We start from the raw sequence: 18,213 nt of genomic DNA, 5'->3' as shown, positions 1-18,213 counted from the left end.
CTACAGCTCACTTCAGTGGAAAATCAAATCAAATGCATCCGAGGTGCTTGTGGTGATAATCAAGGTGGACCATTTCCAGCAGTTAACAAGAATGTCTGAGGAACAGTGGGGAGTGGGGTTCTTGTTAACTGCTGGAAATGGCCCACCTTGATTATCACCATAAAAGGTTTTCCTCCTCCCCTTCCCCTTCCTGCTGGTAATAGCTCATCTTAAGTGATCACTCTCCTTACAGTGTGTATGATAAAACCCATTGTTTCATGTTCTCTGTGTGTGTATGTAAATCTCCCCACTGTATTTTCCACTGAATGCATCCGATGAAGTGAACTGTAGCTCACGAAAGCTTATGCTCAAATAAATTTGTTAGTCTCTAAGGTGCCACAAGTACTCCTTTTCTTTTTACGAATATGGTACTTATCTCCTTTCTGCAGTAGAAAATGTTACTTAGCATGGGGATTACATTTCTCTGGCATCCATTTTATTGTCAGAGAAACATTTTACAAGAAGGGCTTACTTCTTGTTTGCCTGTATGTGGCTCAGCCATCGTATGGAAAAATGGTCTTGAGATTAAGGCACTGGTCTGTGGCTTGGGAGACCACTGTTCAATTCCCAACCTCATCTCAGCCTTACTGTGTGGCCTTGGTTCAGTGTCTTAAACTTGAGCCTCTCCCACTAAAGCCAATAGAAGGGGTCTCATTGAATTCAATGGCCATAGAATTGGGCTACAAGTTTGTCTAGCCTTCAGTTCCCCATTGATAAAAAGGGGACAGTGATCTTTCTTGACCTCAAGGGAATGTGAGGTTCTTGGGTATTATGGTGATGGGGACTAAGATCCCAGCTAGATCTTGTAGAGGAGCACAAACATAGTCCCATTCTAGGGAGCTTGCAGGTGCTAGTTTCCTAGATGAGGGTAAGGTGGATATGGGGCCAAGGCCCTGTCCATACCAGCTTGGACAGCTTGTAAGGCACATCAGCGGCCCAGGGCCTGAGCTTAAACTTGATCTAACAATAGGCAAAATCAATGCACATCCCTGATCTTGGCTGTACAGGTGTACTCTGGAAGAGGGTGGAATAACTTAATTTCTCTCCTCTGTGCCCCCTTTTCAGAACTCATGCAGCTCCCATAGCACTCGAAGTATGTGAGATATGGGGGAAATTTCCTATTGGAAGGAGCTAATTACAGAAGAATCTAAATAACCCCCCTCATCTTACTATAAACTGCTCTCTCATTAAAATACAAAGCACTGCACTGCAACACACCCTGTGCATCAGGCATCAAACCCTCAGTGGTAATGGATATTAGAATTTTGGAATACTTCATACTTTAATACAATGTGTTTAATACCCATATGTAGGTCTGTAACCATTGCTCAGGTTTCAGAGTAGCAGCCGTGTTAGTCTGTATTCGCAAAAAGAAAAGGAGTACTTGTGGCATCTTAGAGACTAACAAATTTATTTGAGCATAAGCTTTCGTGAGCTACAGCTTACTTCATGCTCAAATAAATTTGTTAGTCTCTAAGGTGCCACATTGCTCAGGTGTAACACTAGCGCCATCTATTGATCAATATAGTTAGGAGGTGCAGGAAGAACATGAAACATGGATGTCTGATTATTATTATAATTAAATGTATATGAGTAATACATGTATTTGTCCTGCTTGCTATTTTTTCAGTGGCTTCACATAATATTTTCGGTGGGTCAGTTGCTCTTATGAAGGAGAGGTAATTTGCGTAAGTAAAGTTTAACTGAAAGCATTCTTTGGCTTAAATTCTTTGTGAAATATTACATGCACTATGGCAAAGAATTACAGGCAAGAATTACTTTGCAATGATGGAGTTAAACAATGCTTTTATTTAGCAGGATTACATTCATTTTATAATCAAAGAAAAGGTCAGTGGCAAATCAACTGAAATTTAACGTGCAATACAAAAAATAGTCAAGTAGATTATGACTCTATTTCCTATTTAAGAATAAAATTCAGCAGGAGTTCCATACTTTGAAGCAGACTCATTTAGACTGAGACCAGAAGGGACCAATCATGATCATCATGCACATTGCAGGCCACAGAACCTCACCCACCTGCTCCTGCAATAGACCTATGCCCATTAATAGCTAAAATAAGATTTTTGAATAATCTAAAGTAATTATGGAAATAGTTTCAATTACTGAACAATATTCAGGACATACAACTCAGAATGCAGAGCGGAACTTCATCGTTTTACCCAGAATTCAAGCGATTATGAAAATATTGAGAATTTTTTTTTTATTTTGTTTTATCCTTCGTTCTTTTCTCTTTCAAATAAAACAATCTCAAGGAAGAGAAAGTGATGGATAGCAGGATATTATTTTATTTCAGTGGTGCATTTGCAGGAAGCTTGACAATTTTCCTTCACCATAGAATGACTACAGCCAAAGAGGTCTTTTAAGGTGGCACAGTTTGTGTATTTATCCATATACTTGCAAGCGTTGGCTGAAATAAACCAAATGGTAAACAGAGTTAGATGATAAAAGGATAAGTCAGTCCTAAATCAGTTAATTGTTTTCCTTTCAAAATGTATTTTTCAATCCATTGTCTTCATAAACCTATGTAGTCTTGTTTGCCTCTCTGTTTTTAACCTGGTGGGCCTCATTCTGAGCTCAGTTAAACTACCTTTAATGGATTTACACTGATGTAAGTGAAAGTAGAATCAAAGTTGTGCTCAGGTCAAGGTAGAATTTAGTCACTGGCATATCACTTTGAAACAGAAGATCAGCCATATCATACAGTGTAACAAGCCAAAATCAACCATAGTACAAATCAACTGAAGTTAGTGGAGATTCAAAAGGACTGAACTGTAAGGTTGTACCAAGAATAGGACAGTTTATTTTCATTTTTGTTAGGAATTTATTGTTCTGAACACAAATCATTGTTGGTATAATAATAAGCACCTTTCCTCCAAAGATCTCAAAGTGTTCTTTAAGCTTTAATAAATTAAGCTCCACAACAAAGTACAGTAAAGTAGAGAATTATTCTTTTTCTCAGTTTCAGAGACTGGAGTGGGAGGGGGGGTGAATGCAAACTGGAAGGTGAAACTATTTGCACACTTAACCATATACACACTTTTGCTCACACTTAACTGACACCTGCAAAGCTCCAATGCATATGCAGAGCTCTATGCATATGTGTAACCCATCTGCTTGTGTGTGTATTGGGTGTTTGTGTCCCTAAATGTAGGAGGCTGAAAAACTTTAGATTGAATACTTAGTACTGAGGTCTCCAACAGAGGGCACTGCTAGCACTACCTAGATTACATAGACCACTGATGCATGTCTAAAGCTATGACAGAGCTGATAGGATTTACTTTCATAGATTCATAGATACTAAGGTCAGAAGGGACCATTCTGATCATCTAGTCCGACCTCCTGCACAATGCAGGCCACAGAATCTCACCCACCCACTACTACAAAAAACCTCACCTATGTCTGAGCTATTGAAGTCCTTAAATCATGGTTTAAAGACTTCAAGGAGCAGAGAAGCCTCCTTCAAGTCACCCATGCCCCATGCTACAGAGGAAGGCGAAAAACCTCCAGGGCCTCTTCCAATCTGCCCTGGAGGAAAATTCCTTCCTGATCCCAAATATGGCGATCAGCTAAACCCTGAGCACATGGGCAAGATTCACCAGCCAGATACTACAGAAAATTCTTTCCTGGGTAAGTTCTTGTTGCCTTCCGCATAGGTGGGAGAGAAGAGAGGTATTCTCCTGGTGCCACTATCCCTTATTTTATACTCTTAATTCATGGCCCAGGCATGTCCTGGTGGGCCTTGCTGAGTTACCCATGACTGTTTTAATGTGACTCTTATTTATTAAATATTGCCCAAAATAGCTACTTATATCGTTTGAGAGATACCAGAGGATTTTATTGTACAGTTTGAGAAAAAGCAGGGGAAAGCTGTATAAGTGTCTGTTTTAAGTTTCTAAGGGGTTATGGTGAAAGAGTTGAGTAAACAACAGATTTCAAAGGGATGAAGACTCTCTTGACAGAACTCTCATCACAATGTTATTCCTAAGGCTTTGATTCAGTCAGGAAGGACACATCAGTCACGGATTCCGTGACTTTACCAGACCTCCCTGTCTTCTTCGGCTTCAGCTGTCAGCAGCTGCAGCCGGGGCTGGAGGAAGGACTGTGCGCCCCTGCCCTGCAACTGGTGCCGGAACCAGGATCCTGCAGCTTGCAGTGGGGGCTGCAGCCAGGGCCATGCCCCCCCCCCCATTGTGGCTTCCCAGGGCCGTGTGACTCTCTCCATCCCCCCCTGGTTGCAGCTGGGGCTGTGAGCCTGAGTGGCTGTGGCTGGGGTTGAAGCTGGGACTATGTGCCCCTGCCCCACAGCTGCTGCCAGCTCAGGAGCTGGGGCTGTGAGACCCCCCCCCGCCATGGCTGCGGCCGCTGGAGCTGGGGCAGTGCCCGCCCCGATGGCTGGGGGGCTCGGCCTGTCAGTCTTCTCCATGGGACTTCAGCTGTCATTCCTCCCCCCCACCTAGCTCTACCCCTGGCTATTTTTAGTAAAGTCACAAAAAGGTCAGGGGTTCCTGTGATTTTTGTTTGTTGCCTGTGACCTGCCTGTGATGTTTATTAAAAATAACTGTGAGAAAATCTTAACCTTAGTTATTATCCAAGGTAATCTAGCATTTGTATTTATTTCTTCATGAAAGATTTGGAAAGAACAAAAAACCATTAACTTACTGCAGAGCCCTCGGTCGCAGGCATCAGGGCAATCGCCACACGTTGGTCCCTGTTTGTACGGTTTAGATAAGTCTGCTACATTATTTCCTCTGAAATTAAAAAGCAACCCAAACATAATATATTCCTTTAAAATAAAGTTAACATACTGTATAATGTAGAATTAATTTCATAGATTGTGTGTGAAACCTGCTCCTAAACAATCCTGTTTTAGTTCAAATAATGCTTTGGATATAGGATGTTCTATTTGAAAGGAAAGAAAGCCATACATTTCCATGATTATAATTTTTTTTAATTCAACATAATAATTCGGTCCTTGTATAGAACATACAGTAACACAATTAATCCTTTGCACCTTCCATCCAAAGACTTCCAAATATTTTTTGGGCAGTAATGAAATACCTACCTTTGAGGTAGGTCAGTATTAGAGGTATACAAATATTAAAATAACCTCTCTCCTTCTGAATATTCAACTAAATCAAAACTGGCTTTTAAAAGTATTTGTGGCCCTCTCCTGTTTGCTTTGCATGAATGTCTGAGCGCTTGAGCTCCAATTCAACTGCCCAACCCTGTTCTGCAAGGCACTTAAACATAGGCTAAAGTCTCATTGACTTTCCTTTCAATATAAAATAAAATAAATATTAACAATGTGACTCAACGTCAGTGCATGACTGTTTTAGTTTCACTCCCTTTGTATTGAAAAGTGTTGACAACATCGATGTTTGCAAATTTTTACCCAGTTGAAATAGGATATTTCTAGGATATTTCAATTCTAGGAGTCACTAACTGAGCATGCACCTTCTTCCTTGTTTCCCAGTTTTTAGTCTTGTAGATACCTTAGAAGTAGGGCTGTCAAGCAATTAAAAAAATTAATCATGATTAATCGTGCTGTTAAACAATAATAGAATACCATTTATTTAAATATTTTTGGATGTATTCTACATTTTCAAATATTTTGATTTCAATTACAACACAGAATACAAAGTGCAGAGTGCTCACTTTATATTTATTTTTCATTGCAAACATTTGCACTGTAAAAAAGAAACTTCAATTCACCTCATTGAAGTACTGTAGTGCAATCTCTTTATCATGAATGTTGAACTCACAAATGTAGAATTATATAAAAAAGAACAACTGCACGTAACAATAAAACAATATAAAACTTTGGTGCCTACAAGTCCACCCAGTCCTACTTCTTGTTCAGCCAATCACTCAGACAAACAAGCATTCAGTGTTGTGGGAGGACAGCAGAGGGGGGAAGTAAGCAATGACTTGTGCAGGAGGAGAGTCTGGGAGGACAGGGGCTGACAACGGGGAAGAGCAAGCAATCACTTGGGCAGGAGGAGGGGGAGGGAGGTGTCCTGCTGCTGCTTCTGGAAGGGTGGTTTCTGGTACTGGGGTCTCCCCCTTTTACTGAGCTAGCTGGGCTCCCTTCAGCTGAGTGGGCCCTTGCTTGCAAGGGAGAGTGGCTTTTACCTCAGGGACTCACCATACTCAGGGAAAGAGAGGCTGGTGCAAGGAGGCTGAGCTCTCCAGGCCCACGTTCTCTATGGGGTACCTCCGGAGCGAGTGGCTGGCAAGGGGCAATGGGGCACGATGCAGGGGGGTTGGTCCTGGGAATGAGGGGCCAGCCGGGAACAATAGGGCCCGGGCTGGCTAGGGTGATGATGCATCACTTTTTCAGCTCTGTCCCAGCCATCCCTACTTCTTCGCCAAAATGAGGCATTTGTCCCGGAGGCAAGGCAGAGTAGAAAGAGGCACATGCTGCCTGGGGGTCAGCTGAAGGCAGCCCTACCCGCCCGCAGGAAAGCGGAGAAATTTGCTGCTGGAGAGCAGTGCTGGCTTCAGAGCTGACCCCTGGGCGGCGCAGAGATGGGGTAGGGGGAGGGGGAAATAAGCCTCAGGGGGAGATGCGATGCTCAGGGGTGGGGATCAGGCTCAGCCGGGGGCGGTGCAGGACTGTGGGGGGATTGAGCCCCAGCCATGTGCAGTGAGGAGCTGTTGGGAGGGTTCAGCCTGAGCTACAGGCAACACAGGGCTCTGGGGTGGAGGTCAGTCCCAGCCCTGGGCCACACGCAGGGGAGGGGGTCAGCCCCAGCTGCGAGCAGCACAGGGCTGGGAGGGGGAGACCCCACCCTGGGCAGTGTGGAATTCTGGAGGAGAGGGGAAGCCCCAGATGTGAGCAGCAAGGGGCTCAGCCCCAGATGTGGGCGGCACAGGGTGGGGAGGAGTGAGCCCCAGCCCCGGGAGGCATGGGGAGGGTGAGCCCTGCAAGGGGTGGGGGGTGGCTCTGGCATAGGGTGACCAGATGTCCTGATTTTATAGGGACAGTCCCGATATTTGGGTCTTTTTCTTATATAGGCTCCTATTACCCCCCCCCCCCCCCCGTCCTGATTTTTTACATTTGCTGTCTGGTCACCCTATGAGTCTGGCGAGCGCCTGGCCGTCCTGTTTTTACTTTAAAAATGTGGGGATGAGACCTACATTACTTTCTGTAGCCTCTTCTCTTCCCACCCTCTGGTAGCGGCTTGCATTACTGCGCCTGACCAGACAGGTTCTTCGGAGCTGCTCATGAGGGTTTGACATTAATGCGCGTTAAAAAAATCAATGCGTTAATTGTGCTGTGTGTTAACCTCATGTGTTAATGGCAGTTAATTGACAGCCCTACCTGGAAGGTTTCAAAACATCTTACAAAGTGTTTCAACTTAAAGGAAATATATATTGGTACGTACGCGGGGCAGTACTGGCAAACATAAAAGTACTGGAACTTATTCTGAGGACAGTAGGCAACTCCACATCCAATCTGGTAAGAATGATACCAAACCACCTGCAGGCATGAAAATAAGTACATTCAATCAGCAAGGTTTCATTTCATTCATGGATTGTCTGAGATCCCCTTCATGGTCTCATAGAACAGCAGCCCTTCAGTACATGAACCCATAACATCCCTGTGGGAACTGTAGCAACTGCTTAGATGGAAAAGTAATATCAATGAAATATTTCTGTATATTTAGCTTTTAAAAAAATGCAATTTAGCAGCTGGGAGAAGGAGGAGCCTGAACCATGTGACCAACCATCTTTTGTTGCGCACCTATACGATTTTTCAGACAAGAAAATAAATGTTTTGTTTCTAATCAACGCTTTGAAATATGTTGCTTTGACATTTCCAAATCAACATTTTTCAGAAATTGTCATTCCACAATTTAATATATTATTAGTAATTTAAGATACTTTGACATATGGTCCCATTTTGGGAAGAAGAAAAATATCAAAATATCATAATTTTCCGCTGGAATATATCTTATTAAATATCTGATCCAATGCCCTTTGAAGTAAATGGAAAGACTCTGAATTAGTTCAGTGGACTTTGGACCAGGCAGTGAATGACAGATAATAATAATGATAAGTTTCTAGAGGTATAGTCTCCTAACTTTCCTTAATTACACAGACACATTTCCATTGACTTTGATGGAGACACATGGGTGCTCAGATAAATTATATTTTATTTCCAGACTGGTATCACTTTTCTTCCTAAAACAATATTTCATTTGTTGGAAATTTGTCATTAATCTCCATACCTGAGTGTAGCTACCAATAGGGGCATTGTCTTTGATTGCTCCAGTACCATATTTGAAATTAGCCACTTGCTTATACCAAGATTGGATTGCATCAGACCAAGGGAGCGGATAAGTTGCCTGTAATATATTTTCACCACAGAGGACACCTGAAAATAGAAATGAGGCAGTTTCAAGACAGCATGAGGACAACTAGAGAGACTGTAGGAATAGCAGAAAAGATGTGAGTTGCACCCTCCAGTTAAGTTAACCACCAGATTTCCACTCTGTGCATTGTCTCTATTAAGAGATTCATCAATTCCAAGGCCAGAAGGGACCATTGTGATCAGCCAGGCTGACCTCCTGTATAGCACAGGCCATAGAACTTCCCCACAGTAATTCCTGTTTGAATTAGAACAGATCATTTAGAAAAAAACATTTCATCTTGATTAAAAATTTCCAGAGATGGAAAATCCACCACAATCTTTGGTACAACTGTACCTCTAAGAAGGGAATTATTGACCTGATCCAACCCCAGTGAAGACAATAGAAAGTGTCCCATTAACTTCCATAGGCTTTGGAGCAGACCCTGTATGCCCAGAGATGTTCATTTGCAGACTTTTTAAACTAGAAGCATCTCATTAAAATACTAGATGAAAAGGGCAGATTAAAAATAATAACACTGATTTCTAGTTAAAAGACACCATCTGTTCTTGGATTAACAGGTTACCATTAAATATTAAATGAAAATAGTCTCCCCCTCCCCCCCAATAGCTGATTATGGTGTACATACCACCTGTGCAAACTTCTTTGTTTGTAAAATTCATCCCTGTGCAGAAGACTCTCTCAAAGCTTGTGTATCACTCTAAATCCTACTTTACTAATTATTTGTATTACAATAGCATTTAAAGGCCCTAACAGAGATTAGGGTTTAATTGTGCTAGGCACTCTAATGACATAGTAAGAGACAGTCACTTCCCCAAAGAGCTTCATGTCTCAACAGTCAAGACATGGCACACAGAATTAATGGATTCCTCTCCCTGGTCCATAGAAAATGTCTGGGTTTTTTCCCCCATGGATTTTGGTGGGAGCAAATGGGGAGAAAAAAAGCTTGAAGCAATTTTTTATCATGGTGAAGAAAACATTCACTCTCTGGAGGAGATTGTGTGTATCAAGTTTCAGCTCAGGTGGATTTTTTCCTTTATTGCATTATTGGCCCCTAACTATATGGATTAGGAAGTGAAATCTCAACCTGTCCCATATCAGTGCTCCTGCTCTGCTAAAATAACACTTTTTTGCAGTAATATGGTTGTACCTGTAAGTCTTCAGATGGTTATTTCAATCACTCATAATTTATAGTTACTCTTCACTTACCATTAACTACTCTCTCATTTCTAGGACTGATGGATATTTTACACTGATCTGCCCATCTCTGAGCATTGTTTGCAGCTTCAGGATTCCAAAACTTGAGGAAACAAGGAGAGAGATCATATTTACCTTTTGGTAAAACCAATCCACAATAGTGAATGTAGAACTAAATACAGATCTGGAGATTATGGCCTGGCTATTCAAGGGGTGTCAGTCAGAATAGTCCCATGGAAGTCACTGCAGCTAGGCTAGTTTATACTAGCTGGGGATCCTGAATGTTATAATGTCCTGAAGATTTCTTCTACCTATTTGAAGTGGATTGTTCCCTTAAATGAAAACTCCTCAGCCCCACAGCCTAAGAGGTGACCCTCTTGTCACCATGAATGAATAAACCAAAATCTCTATAGTTTAGAGCCTAGCCCTGAAAAGTGCCATGGTTTGTGATGGTAGCACTGTTTGGAGCAATGGAAAGGTCTGTAAACCAGTTTCTAATCTGCTTTAATAATGGTTTGGCAGTCATAAAGGACATGAAACCTGTATTGTACATTAGAAATATGTTGAGGCAAATCTTTTTTGCACAGTTCCAGCACACAAAGATCCAGGAGCTGGAAATCCCTGCAAAGGGGGCCTGGAGGGACAGCATCTGCTATTCCAGGTCTAGGCACCACTCAAGTCTTATTTTGAGGGCTTAAATGGGACATAAGTGGTGCAGAGCCCACGTATTAGACTGCTGCATAAGAATGGGAATTTCTCTCCTAGAGCTCCTTCCATTCAAAGATCTCAAAGCAATTTAGAAATACTATTGATGTAAGATTCCCTGTGACCCATGGAGGTAGGTGAATATTATTAATTCAGTTCAGTAGATGGGAAAACTGAGGCACAGAGGTTAAGGGTAGGATTTTCAATAGCACTTGGGCTTCTAAGTCACTTCAGTGGTTTTGAAAAAATTCCTCTGTAATTGACTTGCTGCAGAGGAGGACCAGATTCTGGCCTACCAGTGCCTAGACCAATGGCCAATCACAAGGACATGATTCTCTCCCACTCTACTTACATTCCCACAACTTAGCAGGAAATCTGCACCTTATCTTGGAAAGGATTCTGATGGCCAAGTTTGCCACTCTGTAACAATGGGAAACATTTCAGATCTGTAGGAACAGCAATGCCATGTAGCTTACCATCTTCAGCATGTTTCTGGCAGTGGGATTCACCCCTCGCCGAAGGTCATTGTGCTTGTCAACGATCGCCTTTTGGTTATTCTCATTTAAATTGGACAAATTAGAAAAACCCAAACCTGGATCCTAAAGTGAAAATCACAGGGAAAGTTTCGTCTCATTTTTGTTTGCCAAATCCCACCACACTCAATGCATTAACCTATCATCCCAGTTGACTATTTTAAAAACCACTGTTTGATTATATTGTACTCATCATGTTCTGAGGATCTGTTTAACTGGTTCTCACTGGTGTTGGAAGCATCCCCTTGGATTATGGAGCATTGTCAGTAAATGGCTCTCCTTTTTAGTGAGTAGCAGAAAACCCATCTCTCAGCATTCAGCCCCCCACTCCTCCATTTAGTGCCTTCCCTTCTGCTTCCCCAGTCAGTAGGTTCCCAAACTCCCTCTCTGTCTCTTGGTGCCCCAGTCAATCTCTTCTGACTCTGCCCCCTCCCCCTGTCCATCCTAATATGCATATATTTGGTTCCTTCTACCTCCCGCTTTCCTGGCTTTTCTGGCATTCCCTTCCATTCAACCAGTTCATCAACTCCCTGCTCCTCTTTGCTCATTGCAATTCCCCCGGCTGCTTTCCACTGCTCCTTTCCACTGATACCTTCTATACCATTCATCTAGTCACCTCTGTCTGCCACTCCCACTGGTTAGCATCGTCCCTCCCATTCCCTTAGCATGTTATTTTCAGTGGTCCCTATCTTGCTGATCCCTCCCCTTCTACTTCACCAGTCAGTAGTGACCCATTTTGTTTTTATCTGCTGGTGAATTCCCTCTTGTTCCTACAGTCACTGAAGTCCTGCCCCTCTCTCTTTCCTCCTCAATTGACCCTCTCAATCTGAGAGCTGGCTTTGGGAATGCAGAGATGGGCCTGAACAACATCCCCAGATCCAAACATCCCTGAATGTTTGGAAAGCACAGATGTGGATCCAATATCAAACTTTCAACTAGCCTCTGTCTCTAGAATGGGCTGAACAAGATGTTGAGGCCCAAACACCTCCCTACTTTGGAAAAGCTCACGTCTGGATTAGCACTCAATGGATTCCTGGCATTTAAGTTAAATGGCTTTAGAGTGAAACCAACTCATGTCCTGCCAGTGAAAGGTTTGTTATCAGTATCTCAGTGAAGAGAAGGGTATGGCTCACAACTAATAGGGAGAAGAATCAGAAATTTAATTTTAAAAGATGTTTGAAAACTGGAAGTTTACACGTTTTTGAATTGAAATGTCCCAAAATGGGACCCTTAATTCTCATAATCTCTACTGTACAGTATTTAGTATACATCACTGAGATCAGAGCAATCAGAGATTTGCTCTGTAGCTGCTGATGTCAATGGAGATCCTGTGTGCATCTGTCTACATCAGTTTCAAAGAAAGAAAAACATTTTAAAGGGAAAAAAAGTATTCTATTCCTGAAGGGACAGTGCAGGTAACAAAAGAGCAATGAATGAACCCAGTTTGCTATGGAGCTCATTGTAGCCTGCATTTTAGTTTAATCTGTGATTAGAAAACAGTTTTATTGAACAAAATAGAATTGGAGTTGAATATCAGGAGGATGCTGAATGCATGCAAATTATGTTTCAGATCATTGTGCAAATTTCCAATGTAATTAATAGGTGTCAGGGGACATGGACAACAGGGAGTTTTGGATAGCTGAGATTCAGATAAATGAAGGTGCTCTGTATGTGAATAGCTATGAAGTGTCTGTCCTCTGTGAAAAAGGAGTGCCTTTAGAAACAGCCAGCACTAAAGCACCTGCTTTCCCATTTGTTTAGGATGGCAAAGTGCCAGGAAGGAGTTCCAGAAAATAGTGGTTCCTGGTGAAATCACCACAGCACCAGCATTTCCATACCAACAAAGTTTGATTCTCCTCTTGCTTGCACCAGTTTAAATTAGATATAATTCCATTGAACTCAGTGGAATTACACCAGTATAAGACTAGTGTGAGAGGAGAAGCAAACCTTACCCGTGGAAAATATTTACATAAACAAGGGTGGATTCCTTGACGGGAAAAATGTGGAGATGCTTAGAACACATGCTGAGGTAATGGGTACTGGTGGTCAAATACCATCTCTACATATGGAACTCCAGGCAACTAACTATTTTGGAGGTGGCTTAGTACAAAACTCAGCCCACCCCTATTCCTCTGCATAGAAATAAAGGTACATACCTGTCCAACAGCTTGGTGCAGTGCAGCAAGGCACATGATCACAGTTAGCAGACCCATCTCTGTGAAAAAATAAACACCATGTCATTTAGTCTTTTTTTCTGTTAAAGCTTTTGGTGCACTGGCAGAAGCAACATTTTTGTTTGTGGAATATATTTCTGGAGCAAGACGGGGTGGTTTGGGATGAAGGCAACTTGGGTTCTAACATTTTAATGGGAAAAAATCTTCTTTTGTCTCCATTTCTCTTATTTGAAATAACTTGAATGTGCAGCAATTTCCTGCCTGTCTTCTCCCCACTTTATTAAAGGAGCCTGCTTTGTTCATTGATGCAGTAGATCAGGATCTCACCCCGCTCTCCTCAAAGAACATAGCGTGGAACAGCTGTGTGCAGGAGAGAGGGGCTGTTTTAACACATGCTGCACTGAGATGGATATACTAGTCCTCAGTTCCTTGCGCTTCCTCGCCCATATCAACCCCACACTCATTCCTCCTACAGGTGACCCAGTCCTCTGCCAATTTACACATAGCACTCCATTCCTTGTTTAATGTTCTTCCACTCCCTTCTCCTGCCCTGCTAGTTGCCTTTTTTCTGTATTGCTTCCTCACTGCTGATTGCTCAAACTCCCCACTGTTTCCCAACTTGGCCCTAAACCATTATGTTTGACTTGCCTTCCCTAACTCTCAAGTCAGAGATAAGAAGCAGGGAGGGGGTGAGGTGTAGAGCTCATCAAAAAAAAAATCAGAATTTCTGCCCCATGGGAAGTTCTGATATTTTGAATCCCCCCCCCCCACAAATTGGGTAGAAAAGTTAGAATATCAACATTTCTTATTGAACAGAAAGCTACAAAAATTCATAAATGTTGAAACATTTCATTTTAGTTTATTTCAACACTGAACTGAGTCCACCAGAGCTTTTGCAATGCCTCATGGAAGTTTTAGTTCCAGGGTGTCTCATCCAGATTCTCCTCTATGGCCTGGGCTCCCTGGCTGGACTACACCTCCTATGATGCACCATGGCAGTTCAGAGGGGAGACTGGGATACATGATGAGAGATGTAGTCCAGCCAGGGAGCCCAACCAACAGAAGAGAATGGGTGTGTGCAGCACCCAAACTACAACTCCCATGAGGCAGTGCAGCATCTTAAGTGGACATAGATTAATGTTGCATTGACCTGAAATATTGAAGCACTCCAAATCACTACTTGCTTTTGAAAGTCTTGGTCTCTTATCAGAGAAGGTGGCTCTCACTTACATTGGTTTTAATTCAGTTGAGGTCAATGGAGTTGCTCCTGACCCACACTGATGTAAGTCAAGCCTAAGGGTCGAGTTCCTTCAAACTGACAAACATCCTTTCATCCTCTATTGGTTTGATTTTTATCTTGGGTTTCAATATGGTGCTTTAGAGTAGCAGCCGTGTTAGTCTGTATTCGCAAAAAGAAAAGGAGTACTTGTGGCACCTTAGAGACTAACAAATGTATTTGAGCATAAGCTTTCGTGAGCTACAACTCACTTCATCAGATGCATGTAGTGGAAAATACAGTGGGGAGAGTTTATATACATAGAGAACATGAAACAATGGGTGTTACCATACACATTGTAACAAGAGTGATCAGGTAAAGTGAGCTATTACCAGCAGGAGAGTGGGGGGAAAACCCTTTTGTAGTGATAATCAAGGTGGACCATTTCCAGCAGTTGACAAGAATGTGTGAGGTACAGCGGGGGGGAGGTGGAGGAAGGAATAAACATGGGGAAATAGTTTTACTTTGTGTAATGACACATCCACTCCCAGTCTTTGTTCAAGCCTAAGTTAATTGTATCCAGTTTGCAAATTAATTCCAATTCAGCAGTCTCTTGTTGGAGTCTGTTTTTGAAGTTTTTTTGTTGAAGAATTGCCACTTTTAGTTCTGTAATCAAGTGACCAAATAGATTGAAGTGTTCTCCAACTGGTTTTTGAATGTTATAATTCTTGATGTCTGATTTGTGTCCATTTATTCTTTTATGTAGAGATGGTCCAGTTTGGCCAATGTACATGGCAGAGGGGTATTGCTGGCACATGATGGCATATATCACATTGGTAGATGTGCAGGTGAACGAGCCTCTGATAGTGTGGCTGATGTGATTAGGCCCTATGATGGTTTCCCCTGAATAGATATGTGGACACAGTTGTCAACGGGTTTTGTTGCAAGGATAGGTTCCTGGGTTAGTGTTTTTGTTGTGTGGTTGCTGGTGAGTATTTGCTTCAGGTTGGGGGGCTTGACTGTAAGCAAGGACTGGCCTGTCTCCCAAGATCTGTGATGGTCATCCTTCAGGATAGGTTGTAGATCCTTGTTAATGCGTTCATCTGTTAGTCTGTATTCATCAAGGATCTACAACCTATCCTGAAGGACGACCCATCACTCTCACAGATCTTGGGAGACAGTGATGAGAACAGATGATAACAAGGATATCTTCTGATCTGACATGCTAGGAATCTGTAATTGCTGCAGTGAATGATTATGATGTGACAAAGGATTCCAACTTCTGCAGAGGAATTACCAGTAAATAGCTATTAAACGTGAAAAGAGAGTCCTGTTACCTGCCAAGATTGAAGTCCAGTCCCTCAGGATTCTCTGTTTCCCATTATACGGTTTCATGATATGACTAACAGTACAATCAGTATGATGGTTACAGTTCCCTGCACTGCAGGTATGAGTGATACCATTAACTGTAGCACGGGAACTGCCAGACCAGGTGGGAGGCAAAGGTTTTAAATTATTTTCGTTTAAAGTGCATTTCTAATATTAAAATCGGCTCATAGGACAAGCTCTGCTTGCTGCATTTGCAGAAGTAGCTACACTGAAGTCAAAAGCTCAGTTTGTGTGAATGAGGCAAGCAGGATATGGCCATGTTTTGTAGCAATGAGAAGATGTTCCATCATCTGCACAGCTGAGTAGACAGGGTCTAGACACTGGGGAAACATTGTCCCCCTCCCCTACTACCAGCCAATGATATATTTATGGAACCACTCATGCAGGCTACTTTACCACATGCACCTCTAGTTTAGCCTGGCTGTGCTGAGGGGAGACCAGAGGATCCACACTGTCAGAACCTCTGCCTTGGCACGCTCTATCCTTCCAAACTCCATGCATCTTGCTACATAGAGCCCACGCAGCACCAAACAGGGCATAGCTCATGTGCCCCCCACACCATCTCAGACAACCTCTTCCCATTGTTACATAAGAGAACCACACCAGGGGTTTAAGACTATGCCCAATAAAGCTAGTGGCAAAGCTGTCATATAATGCAGGCGGAGTCTGAGTTCTGCAGAGGGAGGGAAATCTTTGGGTGCAGAGGTATTGTCTGGATTTCCCTCTAAGAACATACATTGTCTTCACTTTTAAAAAGAAGACCAAGGGAGGCTGAATTTTTATGATGATTCAAGGCTTGATACAAAGTTAATTCTAAGATATTAATGTATAGTGCTTGAAATTCCCCAGATAAATGTATGTTAAGGGATACAAAACATTTCGAGCATTAGTAATAAATTAAATGTTTGTTTCACAAACTTAAAATATTAATACACAATTGCACTCAATAAGACCTGACAATCAAGCCCACCCATATTAATAAATCGGTCCCTATCAGACTATATTATCCAAGATTTTGAAACCTGGGCACTGAAGGTAGATTCTTAAATAGATTTTTATGCTCCCAAATACAATTTTATACCAAGTAAATGGGATTAATTTCAATAGAGTTAGGTGCCTAAACACCTTGAGGGATCTAAGCCTTAAGTGCTCTTGAAAATTCCAGCCCTAGAACTCTATCAGGTACCCAGGTTTGAAAATTGTAGCCATTTTATGCAAATTGTAATCGTATATTAAAAATTCCTAATGGTAAAAAATCTGTTAAACTACAAAGTTAAAAACAAATTCATACATTTGCCTTTTTACAACCCAACACATTTTTTTTCCTAGCTGAGAAATTTTTCTGACCTGTTTTTAATGCTGGGAATTTTCTGATAATTTTTCGACTAACAGTCATTGGTAGGATTTGTTTATTCAATTTACATTGTAATAAATTATTTTCTATCTTTTATGTGTTTTACATTTATGTCTTTTAATTTTTTTCCCATTCACTAAGAATATACAATTAACCTGTTTTTCACTGAAATATTTAATATACAGTCTAATATACTATACACATGAGACCTTGGGCAAGTTATTTAGTCTCTCTAGAGGAGAAAAATATGTGCTCAGATACCTTGTTTTACATCGGGGTAATTCCACTGAAATTACATCAGCATAAAAACAATGTAAGAGAGAGAAGAATCAGTCTTTCAGTGACTGAGCTTAACCACTTGCAAAGCGGGATAATAGATACCCACTGTGCAAAGTGATTTAAGATCCTTGCATGGAAAATGCCTTGAGATGATGGGCCAGATTTGGATCTAGATTACAATGGTGGGAATCAGATTAACTCCATTGATTTTAGGGGAGTCATTTCTCATTTACACCAGCACAACATAGATCAGAATGTAGCCTGGTAAATAGAAAATATTATTTATTAGTGTAGTTTCCCTGTGGGATTAGTGCCTTAAAAGTGTAAAATTAAAAGTAAACACATTTTGGTACTATTTACATTCTGAATAAAATAGCCATTGTGAGACAGTGTTGAATAAGTATTTTCTCCAATATAATTTCTGTTAAAAAAAATTAGTTACCTTTCTCCAGCCTGAGTCAGTCTGTATCTTTGGAAGGGCTGTAAGTGTTTGAAGTTATCTCCACCCTAGAGGTGTATATATAGCACACCTATTTCCTGTTTTATAAACACGTGGTTTAAAAAAAAAATACAGTATCAGCATAGTGCAGCATTCTTTAAAAGGAACTAACTTTAATCAGGGAACAGCTGACTGAAATTAAGCTAGTCCACCTATAGTGTATTTGCCTTTAAAAAAACAACAACAACAAAACAAAACAGAAACAGAAATTAGCTCTCCTAACACATGCAGGCCTGGGAAGGTCAGTCCTTTCACAGAGCAGGTGAAAATTCTTTGCCAATGTTCCACAAAGCTGACCTGTAGGCACTTCTGCTATAGAGGGAGGAGATGTAGCAATGATCCTCACAAAAAAGAAAGAAGGGTTATAGTGGCAATGACTACTTTGTAAGACTCATTTCCTGCCCTAGTAAAATAATGGAATAAATATTAAGG

At 41.6% G+C, this 18,213-nt stretch overlaps 1 protein-coding gene and 2 long non-coding RNA genes across 4 annotated transcripts in view; 2 read left to right on the top strand and 1 right to left on the bottom strand.

Annotated features, from left to right (window-relative positions):
- The window catches only part of LOC119854085, a 57,014-nt gene that overhangs the window by 14,439 nt on the left and 24,362 nt on the right, over positions 1-18,213 (top strand). The gene's annotated exons all lie outside the window — the stretch shown is intronic.
- On the top strand, positions 408-2,193 carry LOC122459193. The gene is made up of 2 exons (XR_006279706.1): positions 408-1,371; positions 1,534-2,193. It is a non-coding gene; the product is annotated as an uncharacterized LOC122459193 (long non-coding RNA).
- LOC119854083 (serotriflin-like) lies at positions 1,829-17,880 on the bottom strand. Of its 2 annotated transcripts, none has more exons than XM_038397999.2 (8): positions 17,725-17,880; positions 13,027-13,085; positions 10,814-10,936; positions 9,645-9,735; positions 8,295-8,440; positions 7,449-7,543; positions 4,720-4,808; positions 1,829-2,467 (listed from the first exon to the last, which is right to left on the bottom strand). In XM_038397999.2, exons 2-8 carry the CDS (start codon positions 13,081-13,083, stop codon positions 2,340-2,342), a joined length of 729 nt encoding a protein of 242 aa, XP_038253927.1. In that variant the 5' UTR covers positions 13,084-13,085; positions 17,725-17,880; the 3' UTR covers positions 1,829-2,339. The 2 variants fall into 2 exon arrangements, with proteins under 2 accessions (XP_038253927.1, XP_038253928.1); XM_038398000.1 differs by lacking the exon at positions 17,725-17,880 and adding an exon at positions 14,275-14,438.

The sequence above is a fragment of the Dermochelys coriacea genome, chromosome 3 (assembly GCF_009764565.3).
Source record: "Dermochelys coriacea isolate rDerCor1 chromosome 3, rDerCor1.pri.v4, whole genome shotgun sequence".
Taxonomy (NCBI): Eukaryota; Metazoa; Chordata; order Testudines; family Dermochelyidae; genus Dermochelys; species Dermochelys coriacea.
Note: the sequence above shows the minus strand (reverse complement) of the source record. Positions and strands in the feature narration are given on the sequence as shown.

Excerpts from the sequence above, each read along its gene's own strand:
- LOC119854083 (XM_038397999.2), bottom strand. The coding sequence starts at position 13,083 with ATGGGTCTGCTAACTGTGATCATGTGCCTTGCTGCACTGCACCAAGCT. Across the intron at positions 10,937-13,026 it reads TGCACCAAGCTGTTGGACAG|GATCCAGGTTTGGGTTTTTC; the intron begins GTATGTACCTTT and ends TTTTCACTTTAG. Across the intron at positions 7,544-8,294 it reads CTATTGGTAGCTACACTCAG|GTGGTTTGGTATCATTCTTA; the intron begins GTATGGAGATTA and ends TCATGCCTGCAG.